Source organism: Hyaena hyaena, unplaced genomic scaffold (genome assembly GCF_003009895.1).
Source record: "Hyaena hyaena isolate Hyena2069 unplaced genomic scaffold, ASM300989v1 scaffold_33, whole genome shotgun sequence".
Taxonomy (NCBI): Eukaryota; Metazoa; Chordata; class Mammalia; order Carnivora; family Hyaenidae; genus Hyaena; species Hyaena hyaena.
The window spans coordinates 1,806,424-1,823,140 of record NW_024080666.1 but is presented as its reverse complement, the minus strand read 5'-3'; the positions used below and the strand labels follow the sequence as shown (position 1 = coordinate 1,823,140).

Below are 16,717 nucleotides of genomic sequence, written 5' to 3'. Positions count from 1 at the left end.
CTCTTCCAAGAGACGCTTCTGTTTCCGGAGCCATGTGCAGGCAGACAGTGAATGGTGTGGGGGTTCTGAGCATGCACTTTGGAGCCAGACTGCATATGAACCTCCCAGTTCCACAGTGTTCTGGTTGTGTGGTTTTGGGGAAGTTGTTTAACCTCTCTGTGCATCAGTTTCTCCATCTGAAAAGTTAGAGTGAGACACTACCACACACCTCCAAGGGTTGTGTGGATTTAAGGAGTTAATGCCGCAAGACACTTGGAACTCCACAGGGCGCTGAGCGACCACTACGTGTGGCCCAGTCTGTAGTCACCACCACCAGGGCCTTCTCATCAGCCCTTGATACTTGTAAGATTGACTTATTTCACTGGACTAAAAAAGTAAGGTGCTTCTTTATTCACAGTATATGGCGTGGTATGAAGGTGTTAGTCCTTCTTTGGCTGTTTTCTTCTGGAAAACTGTCAGAATCTCTCTGCATCACAGTTCTGTGAACCAGCACGGAGCAGAGGAGGCAGTAAAGAACCTTTTCTAGCACAAGTACTGGTAAGTGGTAGGACTCTGAGTAGAGCCTGCTCAGATACTAATTAATATTTATACCAAGTGACACAAGCTCACATTTCCTTCACAGTCTTACCTTCAGCCTGTCTTTGGGCAGCGCGACGGCCCCCTGCTTGATGATTTCCAGGACCCGTTCCACGGAGAGCTCGGCTCCAGCTTGCAGCAACCTTGAACTGAAGAAGGTGATCACCTGGAATGAAAAGCATTATTTTTTTAAACAAGCAGATGTACATGCTGCCTTTCTCACATGGCAGGCCCATCTCCTAGAGTGACCCGGCTTTACTCCGCTAGCTCTCCTGCATGTGGTCCTCTCTCAAAGGGTTTGATGGCTGAGACAGAGCCAGCGTCTGAACATTCCAGGCGGATGACCCATGCTGTGGCTTAAGCAAGCCTCCGGGGTTCTGCTCTTTCAGTGTGCTGCCTCCCCTTGCATTTATTTATATTGCATTGAGAGGGTGGCACCCATCAGAAGGTGGGAAGAAAAAGCTAAAGCTTAAAATCTGTCAATTTTGAGGCTTACTGACTGGTAACTCTCAAAAAAAAAAAAAGGCTTAATTAGAAAGCAATTTGAAGCTAATGGCTAAAATGATATTTGGGGGATCATTTATTAGTGGAATGTATTCGCCACACTCTTATTGCTGATCAGCAGGGAGAATCAACAGCAAGCTAGAACTGCTTTTGTTTCATGTCACAGCACAGCCTGAACTAGGCAGCAAGATGCTAACAATAGAGGTGCTCTGCAAATAACACTGTCCTTTAATATTGGTCACTAAAGGGTCATCTGGGTGGCTCAGTCAGTTAAGTGTCCAACTTCAGCTCGGGTAATGATCTTGTGGTTCGTGGGTTCGAGCCCCGCATCAGGCTCTGTGGTAACAGCTCAGAGCCTGGAGCTTGCTTTGGATTCTGTGTTTCCTTCTCTCTTTCTCTGCCCCTCCCCCACTCATGCTCTGTCTCTCAAAAATAAATAAATGCTAAAAAAGTTTTTTTTTAATTTAAAAATAGTCACTAAAAACTAAAAGAATGCCATTATTTTTTTTTTTTAGGAAATCATTTTAAGATCAAGATGTTAATAAATTAAGAAGACTATAGGCCATTTTTTAATTCAAGAGAACAACCTAAGTATTTACAGTCAGACGCATAAAAATATAATAATTTGTTTCATTAGAAAGTTGAATATTTTCATTTATAGGTTTTCTATTTTATGTGTGAAAGTGAAAAGCTAGTTTAAAAAAATTACCTAACTGCAGGTACAAAATACCTTTTTCTACTCATTAAGATCATTAAAATGAATCTGGATGACTAACAATCCTGGGTCTTACTCATCACAAAGGCTTCACATTATCAACAGCAGACACAGTATCAGTCAGAGTCAAAGCACCGTCCATCACAGTAAATAGAAGCACGCGACGCAAACGCCCTGCTCGACGACCTTTCTGCCACCGTCTCCTGTGAGACGAGGAGGGCTCATCAGTGTTTTCACCCTGTCATGTGGCATCTGTTCCAGCACGAGGGGGACACCGGCTCTGCCATTTCCTTTTTGTCACATGTCTTTATATTCACTGCCTTGGATTTCTGGCTCCTTTGCAGGACTCTTACCAATCCTCCATCTTAGAGGCTCTACTTGGTTAAATCGAGATTTACAGTCATGAATAACATACATTGCGAGGAACTGCAGCTGAACGAAAGGTGCGAGTGCCGGCCGAGCCCTCCGGGCTGAGAAGTCCCCTCTCCTCCCTGGGACACCTGGAGTCCTGCAGCTGGTATAGAAAGCCCGGCAGGCTGTCCGTGCCAACCCTAAGTATGAGGAAAACTCAAGCCCTTTATTTTTAGATGAAGAAAGAAAAGCTCTGATACGGTTTTCCCATGCTGCTATGGGCGGCGGGTACAATCTTCGGGGTACATGTCCCCATCCGCTTTGGAGACTGCTGATGGAGAGAAGAACGTGTACAGAATCAAAGCGAAGCAGACTGCACGGTGTTCGAATCCAGATACCGCAAACTGCACCAGAGAGCGCGACATGTCACAGCATCACAGAGGGAAGGAATGCAAGGACAATCCGTTCCTGGCCGCTCTGTACCGCATGTGCACTTGCCTCTTGGCCTCAGGGAACTTCCGTCCCCACCAGGAGAGCTGTGGGGCAGGCAGGAGACTCCGTTTCTCAGTAGATTCCTTTTCTCAAACTGGCTCCCATCTGTCTGTTTTAAGCTGATACTCTCTTGTCGCATTCAAACTTGCCCCATTGAAAAAACGATACACCTACCGCTTCCAGAAGGGATGTATAATATAAGTATCGAGAATGAAGGGAATGGACACCTACTGCATGTTTCCCATGGACCCTGTGCTCTACTATAAGTTAATTCTCGCCACAATCCAGTGAACTGGTAAAGCTCTGTCCTACAGATGACTGAGCAGGACGAGAGACCGAGAGAGACGCTTGCCCCAGGTCAGCCAGATCAGTGTCTGGAGGGGAACCGGCGCTTAGATCCTCTTCCTTACTTCACCGTGCTGTCTTCAGCCGTCCTTACATAACAAAAGCCTTACTTTTCTTTTTCTTTTTTTTTTTTTTAATGTTTTATTTATTTCTAGGAGAGAGAGAGAGACAGCGTGAGCAGGGGAGGGTCAGAGAGAGAGGGAGTCACAGACTGAAACAGGCTCCAGGCTCCGAGCTGGCAGTCAGCACAAAGCCCGACGCGGGGCTCGAACCCACGAACCGCGAGATCATGACCTAAGCGAAAGTCGGACGCTTAACCGACTAAGCCACCCAGGCGCCCCAAGCCTTACTTTTCTTAATGGAAAATATTTGAGGTGAAAGGTATAATTGGTTTAGCCCCCAATTTCATTTGGAGTCAGGCTGCCACTTTCATTCAGGGAGCCAAGAATGTGAAACAATTTTTTCAAAGATACAGATTTGGGGGCATCTGGATGGCTCAGTCGGTTGAGTGTCTGGCCTCTCGATTTCGACTCAGGTCATGATCTTACAGTGTGTAGGTTCAAGCCCCGCATTAGGCTCTGTGCTTACAGTGTGGATCTTGCTTGGGATTCTCTGTCTCCCTCCTTCTCTCTTTCAAAACAAATAAATACACTTAGAGAGAAAAAAAGATACAGGCTTGTATTTCCTACCACTGGGTTAGAATTTTGCAGACAATAGTAAATTTAGTGATGATTTTAAGAGTTGGGTGGCTTTTATCAACTTTCAGAGCAACCATTAAAACTGTTAAAAATGGTCAACTTTTTTTTCCCCCTCTGAAAATGTTTCCAGAGGTTAGTTAATAATAGAAAAAATTTACAGTGAAAATGGGAATGAGCGATACGTTGGTGCAACTCAAAGGCAACTTTTCAAGGGAAGAGACTTCTCCCTGGCCATGCACAGCTTTCCTCCACCCACCATGTTTGGCTACGATTCCTGAAATCGAAGTACAGCACGTTACCTATTAAACAACTAATGATGCTATTAGTTGTTCCAAGGTCATGTTCTGATTAATCAGCTGTACCCTTTGAGTAATGTCACAGTCACATTTAACCACTTATCATGAAGGCAGTGAGTGATCACTAGAACACAGATTTATAGAAATAAGAGGCTTTGGTGGGGTAGATGAGGGTAAAAAAGAAGTAAGTCTGCGTTAGAGAGGCATTCTTACTTGCTAAATGGCCATTCTTCCGAGAAGTAAGAGTAGAGAGCTAAGTTTTTTTTCTTTTTAAGACAATAATAAACACATTTTGAAAGGTAAAATACACATGTATTTTCTATTGATTCTTAGTTTTCCCTCAAGTGTTTTTGTTTTAATCAATATGTGTGTTAACAGGCTGTTCGGTGGGAGAGATCTCCAGAAGATTTACAAAGACCATAGATGATATTTTCAAGAAAGACGCAATGTAATTGGAGAACAAGTTGCAGATTAAACGTGTATGATTAAATGGATTAGACATCGTGGTAATGTGGACTGTGAAGTGCTCAAAGCCGGAAGGCATAGTTTGGGTCCTGCTCTGGATACTTACCAGCACCCTGACTTGTAAAGACACTCAGCCTCCCCCGTGTAGCATCCTACAGCAGCTCAGGGCACCTACCAGGTGTCAGATGCTTGGGCTTAATCCCTAGCTCTGCTTATAAATGTAGACAGGTTATTTAACTTCTCTATGCCTCAGTTTCCTGATCTATAAGTGAGGAAAAACATAGTGCTTGCCTCACGGGGGTGTTGTTAAAATTAAATAAGTTAATACCTTCAAAGTGCAAAGAGCAATGCCTGGCACCTGGTTAGGTGCTCATGAAGTGTCAGCTTCTGGCATTATTAGGTGTATCTCAGTATCGTCATTTATAAAGTGACAAAGGGGCCCTACCTACCATGTAGGAAACAATTGTAATACATGTGAAAGTTACGGATAAACCAAACCGGACAGGAGTAGCGAGTGTGATCTACTGAGAATTCCAGGAAAGCCTGCTGGTGAAAATCCAACGTGATCATCTGAGGGTTGATCCTGTTCCTGAGGGTCAATTTAAAACTGCTATTTTTACTTGATGAATTTATGCACTACCTTTGTCTTTCAAAAAAAATTATATTTTATTATTTTCGGAAAATTGAAACAGTACAGTGCTGAGGAAGTTTTGAGGGTCTGCATTTTTTTTTAATCATGAAAGAATGCTGAATTTTGACAAGTGTTTTTTTGCATTTATTGAGGTTACTATATGGTTTCTCTTCCTTCACATTCTCTAGTCTGTTAATGTCGTTACATTAGCCTTGAATTCCTGGGGAACATAATAATTGAGCATGCTGCATTATTCTTCTGATACACTGCCAGCTTCAATTTGCTAATATTTTGAGGATTTTTGTGTCTGTGTCTATGAGTGACATGGATGTGTGATTTTCTTTTCTGGTAAGATCTCTGTCTATAGTGGTATTAGGGTAATAATGTCCTTATAAAGTGAGTTGGGAAGTATGTCCTCCCTTTGTATTATATGGAGGAGTTTATACTGAGATAGTAATATTTCTTTCTTAAAAGTCTGGTAGAATTCAAGGATGAAGGCAGCTAGGCCTGGAGTTTTCTTTGTAGGTAAATTTTTTAAGTATTAATTCAGTGTCTATTAAAGATACAGAACTCTTCAGATTATCTATTTCTTCATGAGTAAGTTTAAAAACATTTTTTTAATGTTTTATTTATTTCTGAGAGAGAGAGAGAGAGAGTGTGTGTGAGCAGGGGAGAGTCAGAGAGAGAGGGAGACACAGAAAATTTGAAACAGGCTCCAGGCTCTGAGTTAGCTGTCAGTACAGAGCCCGATGCGGGGCTTGAAGCCACGAACCATGAGATCATGTCCTGAGCCGAAGTTGGAGGCTTAACTGACTGAGCCATCTAGGCACCCCTCTTCATGAGTAAGTTCTGAAAGTCTGTGTCGTTCGAGGAATTTGTCCATTTCATCTAAGTCATCAAATTTATCACCAGAGACTTATTCATAATATTACCTTATTATCCATTCTATCTTCCCACTAGCATTCCTGATAGGTAATCTGTGTCTTCTTTCTCCTCTTGCTTAGTTTGGCTACAGATTTAGCAGTTTTGAAAGTTGTGGGTTTTTTCCCCCCTCAAATAACCAGCTTATGGTATCATCAATTTTGTTTTCTTTCTTTTTCAATTTCACTGATTTTTTTGTTCTTATTTTTTCCCCTCACTTTGGGTTTAATTTACTCTTTCTGGCTTCTTAATATGGAATCTTATAGTTTATTCAAGACTTTTCTTCTTTTTTAACAGAAATATCTAATACTATAAATTTCTCTTTAGCTGTATCCCACAAGTTCTGATACATTACATTTTCATTTTTGCTAACTCTAAAATCGGTTCTTTTTACCTTTGACTTCCTCTCTGTGACACCTAAGTGCACTGCCTACTTTCCAAATATTTGGGGGTATTTTCCAGGTATCTTTCTTATTGATTTCTAGTTTAATTTCATTGTGGTCAAAGAACATATGCTACATGATTTCAAGTCTTTTAAACTTGCTGAGGTTTGTTTTATGGTCCTTTCTATGGTCTATCTCAGTGACTGTTCCATACACACCGATGATGACGGTGGAATGTTCTCTAAGTGTCAATGAAATCAAGTTGGTAGTATTACTTGGGTCTTCCGTATCATTACTAATTTTCGATTTATTGCATCAGTTACTGGGATACAAGTGCTGAATTCTCCACTTATAATTATGTATTTGCTGATTTCTTCTTGCGGTTCTATCAGTTCTTGCTTCGAGTACTTTGAAAGCCCTGTTATTAGGTGCGTGCACATCTGGGATTGTTATGCCTTCTTGGTAAATTGACCTCTTTATTGTTACATGGTATCCCTCTTTATCTCTGGTAATGCTCCTTTTTCTGAAGTCCACTTTGCTGATAATACAGTACTCCAGCTTTCTTTTAATTAGCGCTTGCACGATAAACTTCTTTCAGTCTTTTACTTTTAACCTATCTAGCTCTTTCTCTTTACAGTGAGTTTCTTATCGACAGCACACAGTTAGGTTTTACCTTTTATCCAATCTGGAAAAAAAATCTCTTTTAATTGAGGCACTAAATGCGATTATTAACAGGGCTGGATTTAAATTTACCACATTGCCTGTTGTTTTCTCATTGTGCTACTATTATTATTATTATCGTTACTTTTTAAAAGTTTATTTATTTTGAGAGAGAGTGTGCGTGCATGAGAGTGAGCACACATGTGGGGGGCGGAGGGGCAGAGAGAGAGACAGAGACAGAAAATCCCAAGCAGGCTCCTCACTGTCAGCGCAGATCCTGACGCAGAGCTCAGTCTCATGAACCGTGAGAATCATGACGTGAGCTGAAATCAAGAGTGGGGCACTGCACTGACTGAGCCACCCAGGCACCCCTTTCTACTATTATTTGTTCTGCTTTTCTCACCTGCCTTTGGATTAAATATAATTTTATGATTTTATTTTATTTCCATCTTTCGCTTACCAGTTATCTCTCTCTCTTTCCTTCTCTTGTTTTGTGGTTGGCCTAGAGTTTATAAGAGACGTCTTGCATTTATCAGTCTACCTTTGAATAATATTATACCATTTCCCCTGTGAAGACCTGAAGAATTTGGCCCTACTTGCAAGTTAGTAAGTCATTTTGTGGATCCTAGAAGGCTGTGGAGATTTCTGGGTCAGTGATGAAGGACAGTTATTAGTCAAGCCACGGTAGTAACCAGAGCACTGGCATTTCTTCATGGGTTCCTCAAGCCCCAGTTTGCACAAAGGTGGTTTGAAGAGGGCTGGATGACCTCCCCTCCCCCACTCACATGTAGTAGCTTTTATTATAGGAAGAGAACCCGGGGCTTAGGGAACTCAAATCTTTTATAAGGGTCAGTAAGCAGGCCTACCTTTGGCTCCTAGGGAGACACAGACATGCCCTGATCCCACCCCTATATTCTCTTTGCCTGGCACACTCTGACCCCAGATATCTGCATGGCTTACTCTCCACCTCCTTCAAGTCTTAGCTCAGATGCACCTTCTCAGAGAGGCCCTTTCTGACTGTGCTCTTTTGGTTTGCAATTTCCCACCCTTATTCCAATCAACCAGAACTCCTTCTTTCTCCTTTTGTTTTGCTTATGAAATTGGGTAGATATTGATGTCATTTACTGAGATAAGGAAGACTGCAGAAGAAAGAGTTGATTCATTCTGTGTTTGGTTTTCTGAGGAAAACAAAGAATTCTGATTTAACCTTGTTCAAAATCTGTGGGATTGTCAGGTAGACAAATGAATGCACTAGTCTGGAGCTCAGTAAGGATGGTCGGGTTTGGAAATACACAAAATCTAAAATGAATTTTACACTGTCCAGAGGCAAAAATAGTTCTTGATTTTGCCATTCTACACAACTGTTACTGTTCTTGGCCTCTGTTCTTTACTTATATTCAGCCGTGAAATTTCTTTCATGTCTTCTCTCATCTGGAGCGATAATTCGATTGTCCTGCTACTTAATTCAGCAAGGTTGTATTGCCTTGTGGGATAGATGCGAGAAGATATGTAGCAGTGGCTAACAGAAATTTGGCCACTTGAAAAACATGTCGAACTCCTTCGGCGGAAGTTAAAAGTGCTCCAAGGTTAGTCTCTCCTGTCTCAGATATTCAACATTGCTGAATGTCTCAATGAAAAATATCAACTCTGAACTCCCTGTCAGCTAAAAATAACAGTAATTCATAGTCTACCTACACTTTTCAAGGTTAACTCCATGAAAAAAGATATAGCAAAGCTTGCTTGAGCCAAATTTCAGGGGCATTTAGGGCAGGGAAGGGGAAGGCAAAGTGCTGAAAGAGGCAAAAAGTAGAGACGGTATTTTTATCTGTATCGTGGCACTCTTTTCAAAAGATGTAATAGGGTTTAAAATGCTTTTTGAATGAACTTACACTGTACCCTGCGCTATTCTGGATGGTGGTATTCAACAAAAGTTGTTGGAAAACCTGCTCATTTGAAATCTTACTTTAGGATTATCTGAGTGAATGCTGAAAGCATGGTGTGTTTTTTTTTTTAATGTTTTTATTTATTTCTGAGAGAGAGAGACAGAGACAGAGACAGAGACAGAGACAGCGTGAGCAGGGGAGGGTCAGAGAGAGGGAGACACGGAATCCGAAGACAGGCTCCAGGCTCTGAGCTGTCAGCATAGAGCCCAACGCAGGGCTCGAACCCACGAACCATGAGATCATGACTTGAGCCGAAGTCGGAAGCTCAACTGACTGAGCCACCCAGGCGCCCCTGAAAGCATGGTTTCTAATAAGCACACTTGGACTCAAGGCCTGGTGGGGTGACTGACTGGCTAAGGGACCTTGGGCCGACCATTTTTCCTCTGCAGCTCAGGAAAGTGAGTGCTGGATGGAAGTCCAGTTAACACCCTGCTTCATCTCCACATGGTCACACCTTGTGTGAAGCATAGCGAGGTCCCTTCTGTGTCCTCACCTTCGCTCTGTTACAGCTTTCAAAGGAAACTAAGTTTCAAATGGGTGTGATTTAAACCCTCTGCCTGGTTCTCCCTGCGTCTTTTCCAAAACCAACAGGGTCCTTCTGAGATATTTTTAAGGATGTCAACGGCCTGGTTACCTCAGTTCTACCACTAGTGGAATAAAGAGTGTGTTGACATCATTTGAAGTGCTCCTGAGAGAGAAAGGCAATGGTGAAATCACCAGGGATGTGGACATGACTAGAGGCTCCTCAGCAGCATACGCGGCGCTGTGGAAATGTTCTGTGAAGGGGTACAGTAGGTAGGCACAGTCATCACAAAATGGGCGTGGGCTTTATCATCAAACTGCCTGGTCTGAGTCCTGGCTCTGTGACTTTATGACTATGTGACTGTTAGCAAGGTAAAATCTTTCTGAGCTGGTTTCTTTATCTGTAAATTGAAAATTAAAATGAAATATACCTCACGTACACCCTTTTCCCAGAAAGCTACTGCGTACTACACACTTTTGCCAACATGCAGCGGTAAGCCAAGAAAGAGGAAGCCACAGGAGCCAAGGTCCCTGAAGGAGACGGGTGAAGGAAACTCCCAGAAAGTGCTGCAGTGGGGCAGGGGAACAGGGCACAGTGTAACTGGGACAGAAAGCAGGTCTCCAAGGAAAGGATGGAAACAAAAATGTTATCTGATCTGCATAACCATTTTGAGAGTTTTAGAGTTTTAGAGTTATGTCTGGAAGTCTGTAGCCGTGTCAGCGACTGGATGCCTGTAGCACATAATTAAGAAAGGTCTAGAGTCCAGAACACATCAAGTATCCGCACAATGATAAACAAGAGAAAACCTGGCAAAGGACTTGAATGGAAACTCGTAAAAGAGGAAACCCGTAAGGGGTGGGGGAAGAAATGCTCATCCTCAATGGTAATCAAGAAATTACAAATTAAAACTGTAACGAGGTGCTATCAAAAAACTGACAAAACGAAGGGTTCATGTGAAGTAACAGAACCTCCCAAATGCCACTGGTCAGAGTTCAATACTAGCACCCTGGGAAAGCAGTCTGGCATCACACACATTACGTATGCAATCCCGCCTCTGGGTGCGCATCTCAGAAAAAGGGATGTGCATGTGCTTACTTACGACCAAACGCACATATTTATACTCGTGTAAGAACTGAATTATTGAGGGGCACCTGGGTGGTTCGGTTGGTTGAGTGTCTGATTTTAGCTCAAGTCATGATCTTGCGGTTCATGAGTTCGAGCCCTGCATTGGGCCCATTTGGATCTTCTGTTCCCTCTCTCTCTCTGTGCCCCTCCCCTGCTCATGCTCTCTCTCTTTCAAAAATAAATTTAATTATTGAATGTCTCTCTGAATGTAAGTAATACAAGGACAAGGATGTTGGCTCTTGAGTTTACTCCTGTGCCTGGTTTTGTGAATCAGATTAGTGACTCAAGAAATGGTTGTGGAATCATGAAAACACTAATTAGAAAAGATAAACACACCCCTATGTTTACTGCAGCATTATTAACAACAGTCAAATCATGGAAGCAGCCCAAGCGTCCATCATGGATGAATGGATAAGGATGATGTGGTATACATACACACAATGGAATATTATTCAGCCACAAAGAAGAATGAAATCTTGCCAGTGGCAACAACATAGACGGATTTAAAGGGTATCATGCTAATGAAGTAAGTCACAGAAAGACAAAAACCATATCATTTCAGTCATATGTGGAATTTAAGAAACAAAACAAATGAATAAAGAAAAAAAAGAGACAAAGCAAAAAAACCAGACTCTTAACTAGAGAGAACAGATGGTCGCCAGAGGGGATGTAGGTGGGGGGATGGGTGAACTATGCGAGGGGAATTAAGAGTACACTTACGCCCCCAATGTTCATAGCAGCACTCTCCACAATAGCTAAAACATGGAAAGAGCCTAAGTGTCCATCAACGGACGAATGGATCAAGAAGATGTGGTTTATCTATACCATGGAATACTACATGGCAATGAGAAAGAATGAAATCTGGCCATGTGTAGCAACATGGATGGACCTTGAGGGTGTTATGCTGAGCGAAATAAGTCAGGCAGAGAAGGACAAATACCATATGTTTGCACGTATGGGAGGATTAGGAGGAACTTAACTGAGGAACAAGGGGGAGAAGAAGGGGGGAAATGGTGGGGGAAAGGGAGAGAGGCAAACCATGAGAGACTCTTGAATGCTGACAAAAACTGAGGACTGATGGATGTGGGGGGAAGGGGGGATGGGCATGGAGGAGGGCACTTGTGGGGATGAGCACTGGGTGTTATGTGGAAACTAATTTGACAATAAACTATTTGTAAAAAAAAAAAAAAAAAGTACACTTACCGTTGAGTAACATACAGAACTGCGGAATCACTATATAGTACACCTCAAACTAACAGAATACTGTATTTTGGTCACAATGATATTAAAATTAAAGAAATAAAAGAAATATCCTATTTATAGTGTCCTCACAACAGTTTTCGTACACTATCTTTAGCATTTAATAAGATGATCTTACTATATATGGATGATTATTTTCTTCTCATTTGCTCTACTACAATACATAAATCACCCATATGAAAGGCTGGTTGCTTTTCACGGTCGAATGCTACCTGGTCATGGTATTTGGTTTGCTTGATAAACTACTGAATCTATTTTATTCCTGCTTTCTTTAAGTTTTTTGCTAGTGTGTTAATTAGTATGAGATCAATCTGTGAGGGGGAAAAAAAAAGGAAAGAAAGAAATAGCTGTGGAATCAAACTGGATTGGAAAACACGAATACAGCAATAGAAAATTCAGCAAAAATATTTTTAGAAAGGACAGAAAGGTTATGAACTTGGGAAAAGTGTTCAGCCATACTTACCGGGGAAATGGATTTAGAAATGATAATGAGATACCAGTTCTGATATAAAAAGACAAATATTGAAATAATTATAAAACTCAAAGCTGCAAGAAGAGTATAGTGAGACAGATCTTCTCACCGATCACTTGTGGAAACAGGACGAGATACAGGTGCACACACTGCGCACTGTTTCTGGAGAGCGATTTCGCAGGATGTGTTGAGTTTTAAAAAGGGTGATATCCTCCGATAATACAAACAAGTATAATTCCAGTTCTAAAACTTAACTGAATATAGGTGAAATACGATTTATTTATAAACTGTTCATTATTTATGAAATAATATAAAATATGTGAAACATCCAAAATGAGCACTGATGGGATAATGGTTAAATATTCTTTTGGGACATCTGTTATATTATAGGTCATACAGATACTCAAACATGAGACTTTCAAAGAATTGATGATACCACAGAAAAATGCTGATGATCTAAAGGCTAAGTAAAAATGGCAGAATATAAAACTGTATAAAGTATGATCTCAATTCTGTTAAATACATAATGTGTGTGCATTACACACGGAATACAATAATTGGTATGGAAGAACAGACTACAAATCTAGTTGATGTTCAAAGAAGAGATTCTAACTTTTGTAGTTGTTTTTTTTTTTTTTTTTTTTTTTTACCAAGGTTTGTTCAGCTTTTGCTGCTTTAATACTCAAAAAAGAATCGTGGCATCTCCATTTACACTTACCAGATCGATATTTTGCATTATATCCTGAAATGAAGGATGAGTTCGAAACTGTTCAAAGAGATCTCGCTTGTAAAGCAGTGCATACACCAAGTTTGGATTGTGGTGAAGAGAATTTGTCAGGCAGGAGTTGATGATCTCTAACATCATTCGAATCACTTCTTCAATGACATTTAGGTCTTGTGCCTGATAAAGAAAGAAAACCCACACACACAGTGTTTTTCTCGTTAACACATAACTCGTCAGACTAAGCGTAACTGCTTTAAAATGATAACATTGAAAAGATAATGCAAAAGAGATTATTTGTCAAGACTCTTTAGATTAGTTTTCAGATTATTTTTGTCAAGAATCTTTAGAATCAGGTTGATCACTTACTCCAGTATTCGAGTAAAAATCTTTTGAACTCAGTCACAATTAGAAACTGAAATAATAGGGGTGCCTGGGTGGCTTAGTCGGTTAAGTATCTGACTTTCACTTAGGTCATGATCTCGCGGTTCGTGGGTTCGAGCCCCGCGTCGGGCTCTGTGCTGACTGCCAGCTCAGAGCCTGGAGCCTGTTTCAGAGTCTGTATCTCCCTCTCTCTCTGACCCTCCCCTGCTCACGCTGTCTCTCTCTCTCCTAGAAATAAACAAAAACATTAAAAAAAAAAAGAAACTGAAATAATATATCATAGACTTGCCAATCTAGGAGGAAATCTGGTGCTTACTTCAGCCCCTCACTTACTAAACTCTTACTGGTATTCCCATCTTGGCATCACCCTAATTCTTTAGACTTCCACAGTGGAGGCTGGTGGTTGGGTCTTAGCAATTCCAAGAGAAGTGCCTTATTCAGAACATGACCTCACGTCTCTACCCTGTCATTTCAATCTTTCTGTTTATAGATAAATAGTCTATTGTTCTGTCTCTTTTTCCCCAGTCAATAGTCTTTAGGAATCTAAACATGAAATAGCTACTACACAGCAAAAACAATCGACAAATCTCTTGGAAGAAAGAATAACAGAAAGAGCAAAAATACAGGTAAATGCAATAGACTTTCCTTTTCCTTTTGGGTTTTCTAAGTTATGTTTGGAAGTTGAAGCAAAAAATTACAACACTGTCTGATGTTGTTCTCGATGTTTATAAGGGAATATCTAAGACAATTATACTGTAAACCAGGGAGGGCAAAGGGATGTAAAGACAGAAAAGGTTTCTATTTCTCTCTTGAACTGTTAAATGTCAACAATATTAGATTGTGACAATTTAGGTCTGTATACTGTTTAGAGCAGATCTACACAGAGGTCCACACAGAAATACTATATCCATACATCAAAATGGAATTCTAAAAAAGTGTTCAAGTATCTACAGGAAGGCAGAAAAACAAGACATACCTATGAAAAACAGGGAACAAACAGAAAACGGAAAGTAAAATGGCAGACTTAAGTGCTAAGATATCTACTAATAATTACGTTAATTTCAAATGCTGTAAATAATTAAAACTCAGTTTGGAAGAGTGGATGAAAACACAAGACTCAGCTATATGCTATCCACAAGAAATTTCAAATAGAACTCACTTCAAAATATAGTTTGTTCAAAAACAAAAGGATGAAAAAAAAGATATACCATGCAAATATTAATTGAGAGAAATTATCTGACCTATTAGTGTCAGATAAAATATATCTCAAAAGACTGTATGGCCTGCAAAGTAAAAAAATATTTGCTATCTGGTCCAGCAGACAAAAAGCTATCCTTATTTGCACACAATTTATCTTCACCTGTACAATTTATACAAAGTATAATGTCTAGCATTCAATCAAAATGTAGAAGACAAAGAAACAAAAGCGAAGTAAAAACAACTCACATCTAAGAATCAAAGTAACCAGCAGTATCAGACTGAGAGATAGAAAGATATTAAAAATATCTAACAAGAAATTTAAAAGAACTATATTTACAAAATCTACCACGATTGATGGGGAATTTCAGTGGAGCTGAAAACTATAAGAAAGTGACAGATGTAAATACTAGAACTTAAAAAATATAGGGGTGCTTGGGTGGCTCAGTTGGTTAAGCATCCGACTTCACTCAGGTCATGATCTCATGGTTTGTGAGTTCGAGTCTCACACTGGGCTGTCAGCGCAGGGCCTGCTTTGGATCCTCTGTCCCCTTCTCTCTCTGCCCTCTCCCGCTCAACCTCTCAAAATTAAATAGTAAAAATAAGTAAAAAATATATAATATTAGTAGTAAAGAACACCTAGATGGGTTCAATAGTGGACTTCACAGAATCTTGAAGAGATAATGGCTGGGCATTAAAATAATGAAAGACTCAAACAATGATCCAGAGGCTCAGAGAATATCCCCCCAAATCCACCCAAAACAAAACAAAAAATACACATGCAGATACATCATATTCAACTATGAAAGCCAAAGACAAAAAACACATGAAATACAGAGACACAAAGATAAGAATTATCGGAGACGGCTTGGAGAAACTATGCAAGCTGATCTAAAAGGAGTGGCATCATTACGGTGCTGAAGTAAGAAGAGCCAAGCAAGAATTCTATAGGTCGCAAAAATATCTTTCAAATGTGAAGATGAAACAGAGATTTTTTTTCCACACTAAAATAAGCTGAGATAATGTATGAGACACTTGTTCTGTAAGAAACATATGACAATTTCTTCAGGCATTAGAATGAATATAAAAACAGACTGGATGGTAGATCTATACAAGGAAATAAAGCCTTTATTTTTTAATCATTGTAGAAGAAAACTGATCTCAAGAGTAAAATAGTAGCGTATTATCAGTTTATTGCATAGGTAAAATATATCACAACATTCTCTTACTAATGGCCATCTAATTAATTCCTGTTTCCTCATTTCTGTGAGCAAGGATGCAGTAAGTATATGGGTAGATCTGCTCTTGTGTCTGTCTTCTATCTGTCCTTGTAGCTTCTATCTGTCCTTCTACTTCTCTGGGATTGGTTCGAGGAGAGGGATTGCTGAAAATACCGAATTTGTATTGTTAATAGATGTTGGTAGATGGCTGCTTAAAGAGCAATGACAACACACATACGCTGACAATGCAGGAAGGCTTATGCCCTGAGTTTCCCATCCACATATACAATCATCTCATTTAATTGTCACTGTCTGGAAGATTTGTCACTTCTGGACAGTTGTGTCAAAATTTCCCCAAATGAGAAAAGACTCCTCTATTTCTCCAAGCGATTCATATATTTAGAGTGACTCTAGGTTCATGATTGCTATCTTTTTAAAAGAACATTTTTATCACTGTACTTTTTCTCTCAATCCATATTGCTGTTTTAGTAAAGCATGTTTTACTGATATTAACACTGCTGTACCATCTTCATTTTCTTTTAAACAGTTGCCACGTATATCTTTAACTTTCAAGCCTTTAATTTTTAAATCTTCTGTGTTACTGGAAACATACAGTTAAAAGCAACTATATAGCTAGGCTTTATAGTCTGTAAATCTAATCTGCTAGTTGCTGAATTTTCAGTAAGTTTGATTCACTTGCATTTGTTGTTATTGTTGACACCTTCCATCATGTTTGTGACTTTTAAGCCAGTTAGCTACTGCCTTGTAACAAACTACTCCACAGCTCAGCAGCTTAGAATAGCAACAATCATTTGTTTTGCTAGTGATGTGGGCC

The 16,717-nt window shown here is 40.2% G+C and overlaps 1 protein-coding gene across 3 annotated transcripts in view; it reads right to left on the bottom strand.

The window, feature by feature from the left end:
• DYM (dymeclin) overlaps positions 1-16,717 on the bottom strand; it is a 343,795-nt gene that overhangs the window by 53,405 nt on the left and 273,673 nt on the right. For all 3 annotated transcript variants that reach the window (XM_039228828.1, XM_039228829.1, XM_039228827.1), the window contains 2 exons: positions 13,079-13,261; positions 629-742 (listed from right to left, as the gene is read on the bottom strand). In XM_039228828.1, the coding sequence (XP_039084759.1) occupies positions 629-742; positions 13,079-13,261 (297 nt within the window). The remainder of the gene's footprint in view (positions 1-628; positions 743-13,078; positions 13,262-16,717) is intronic.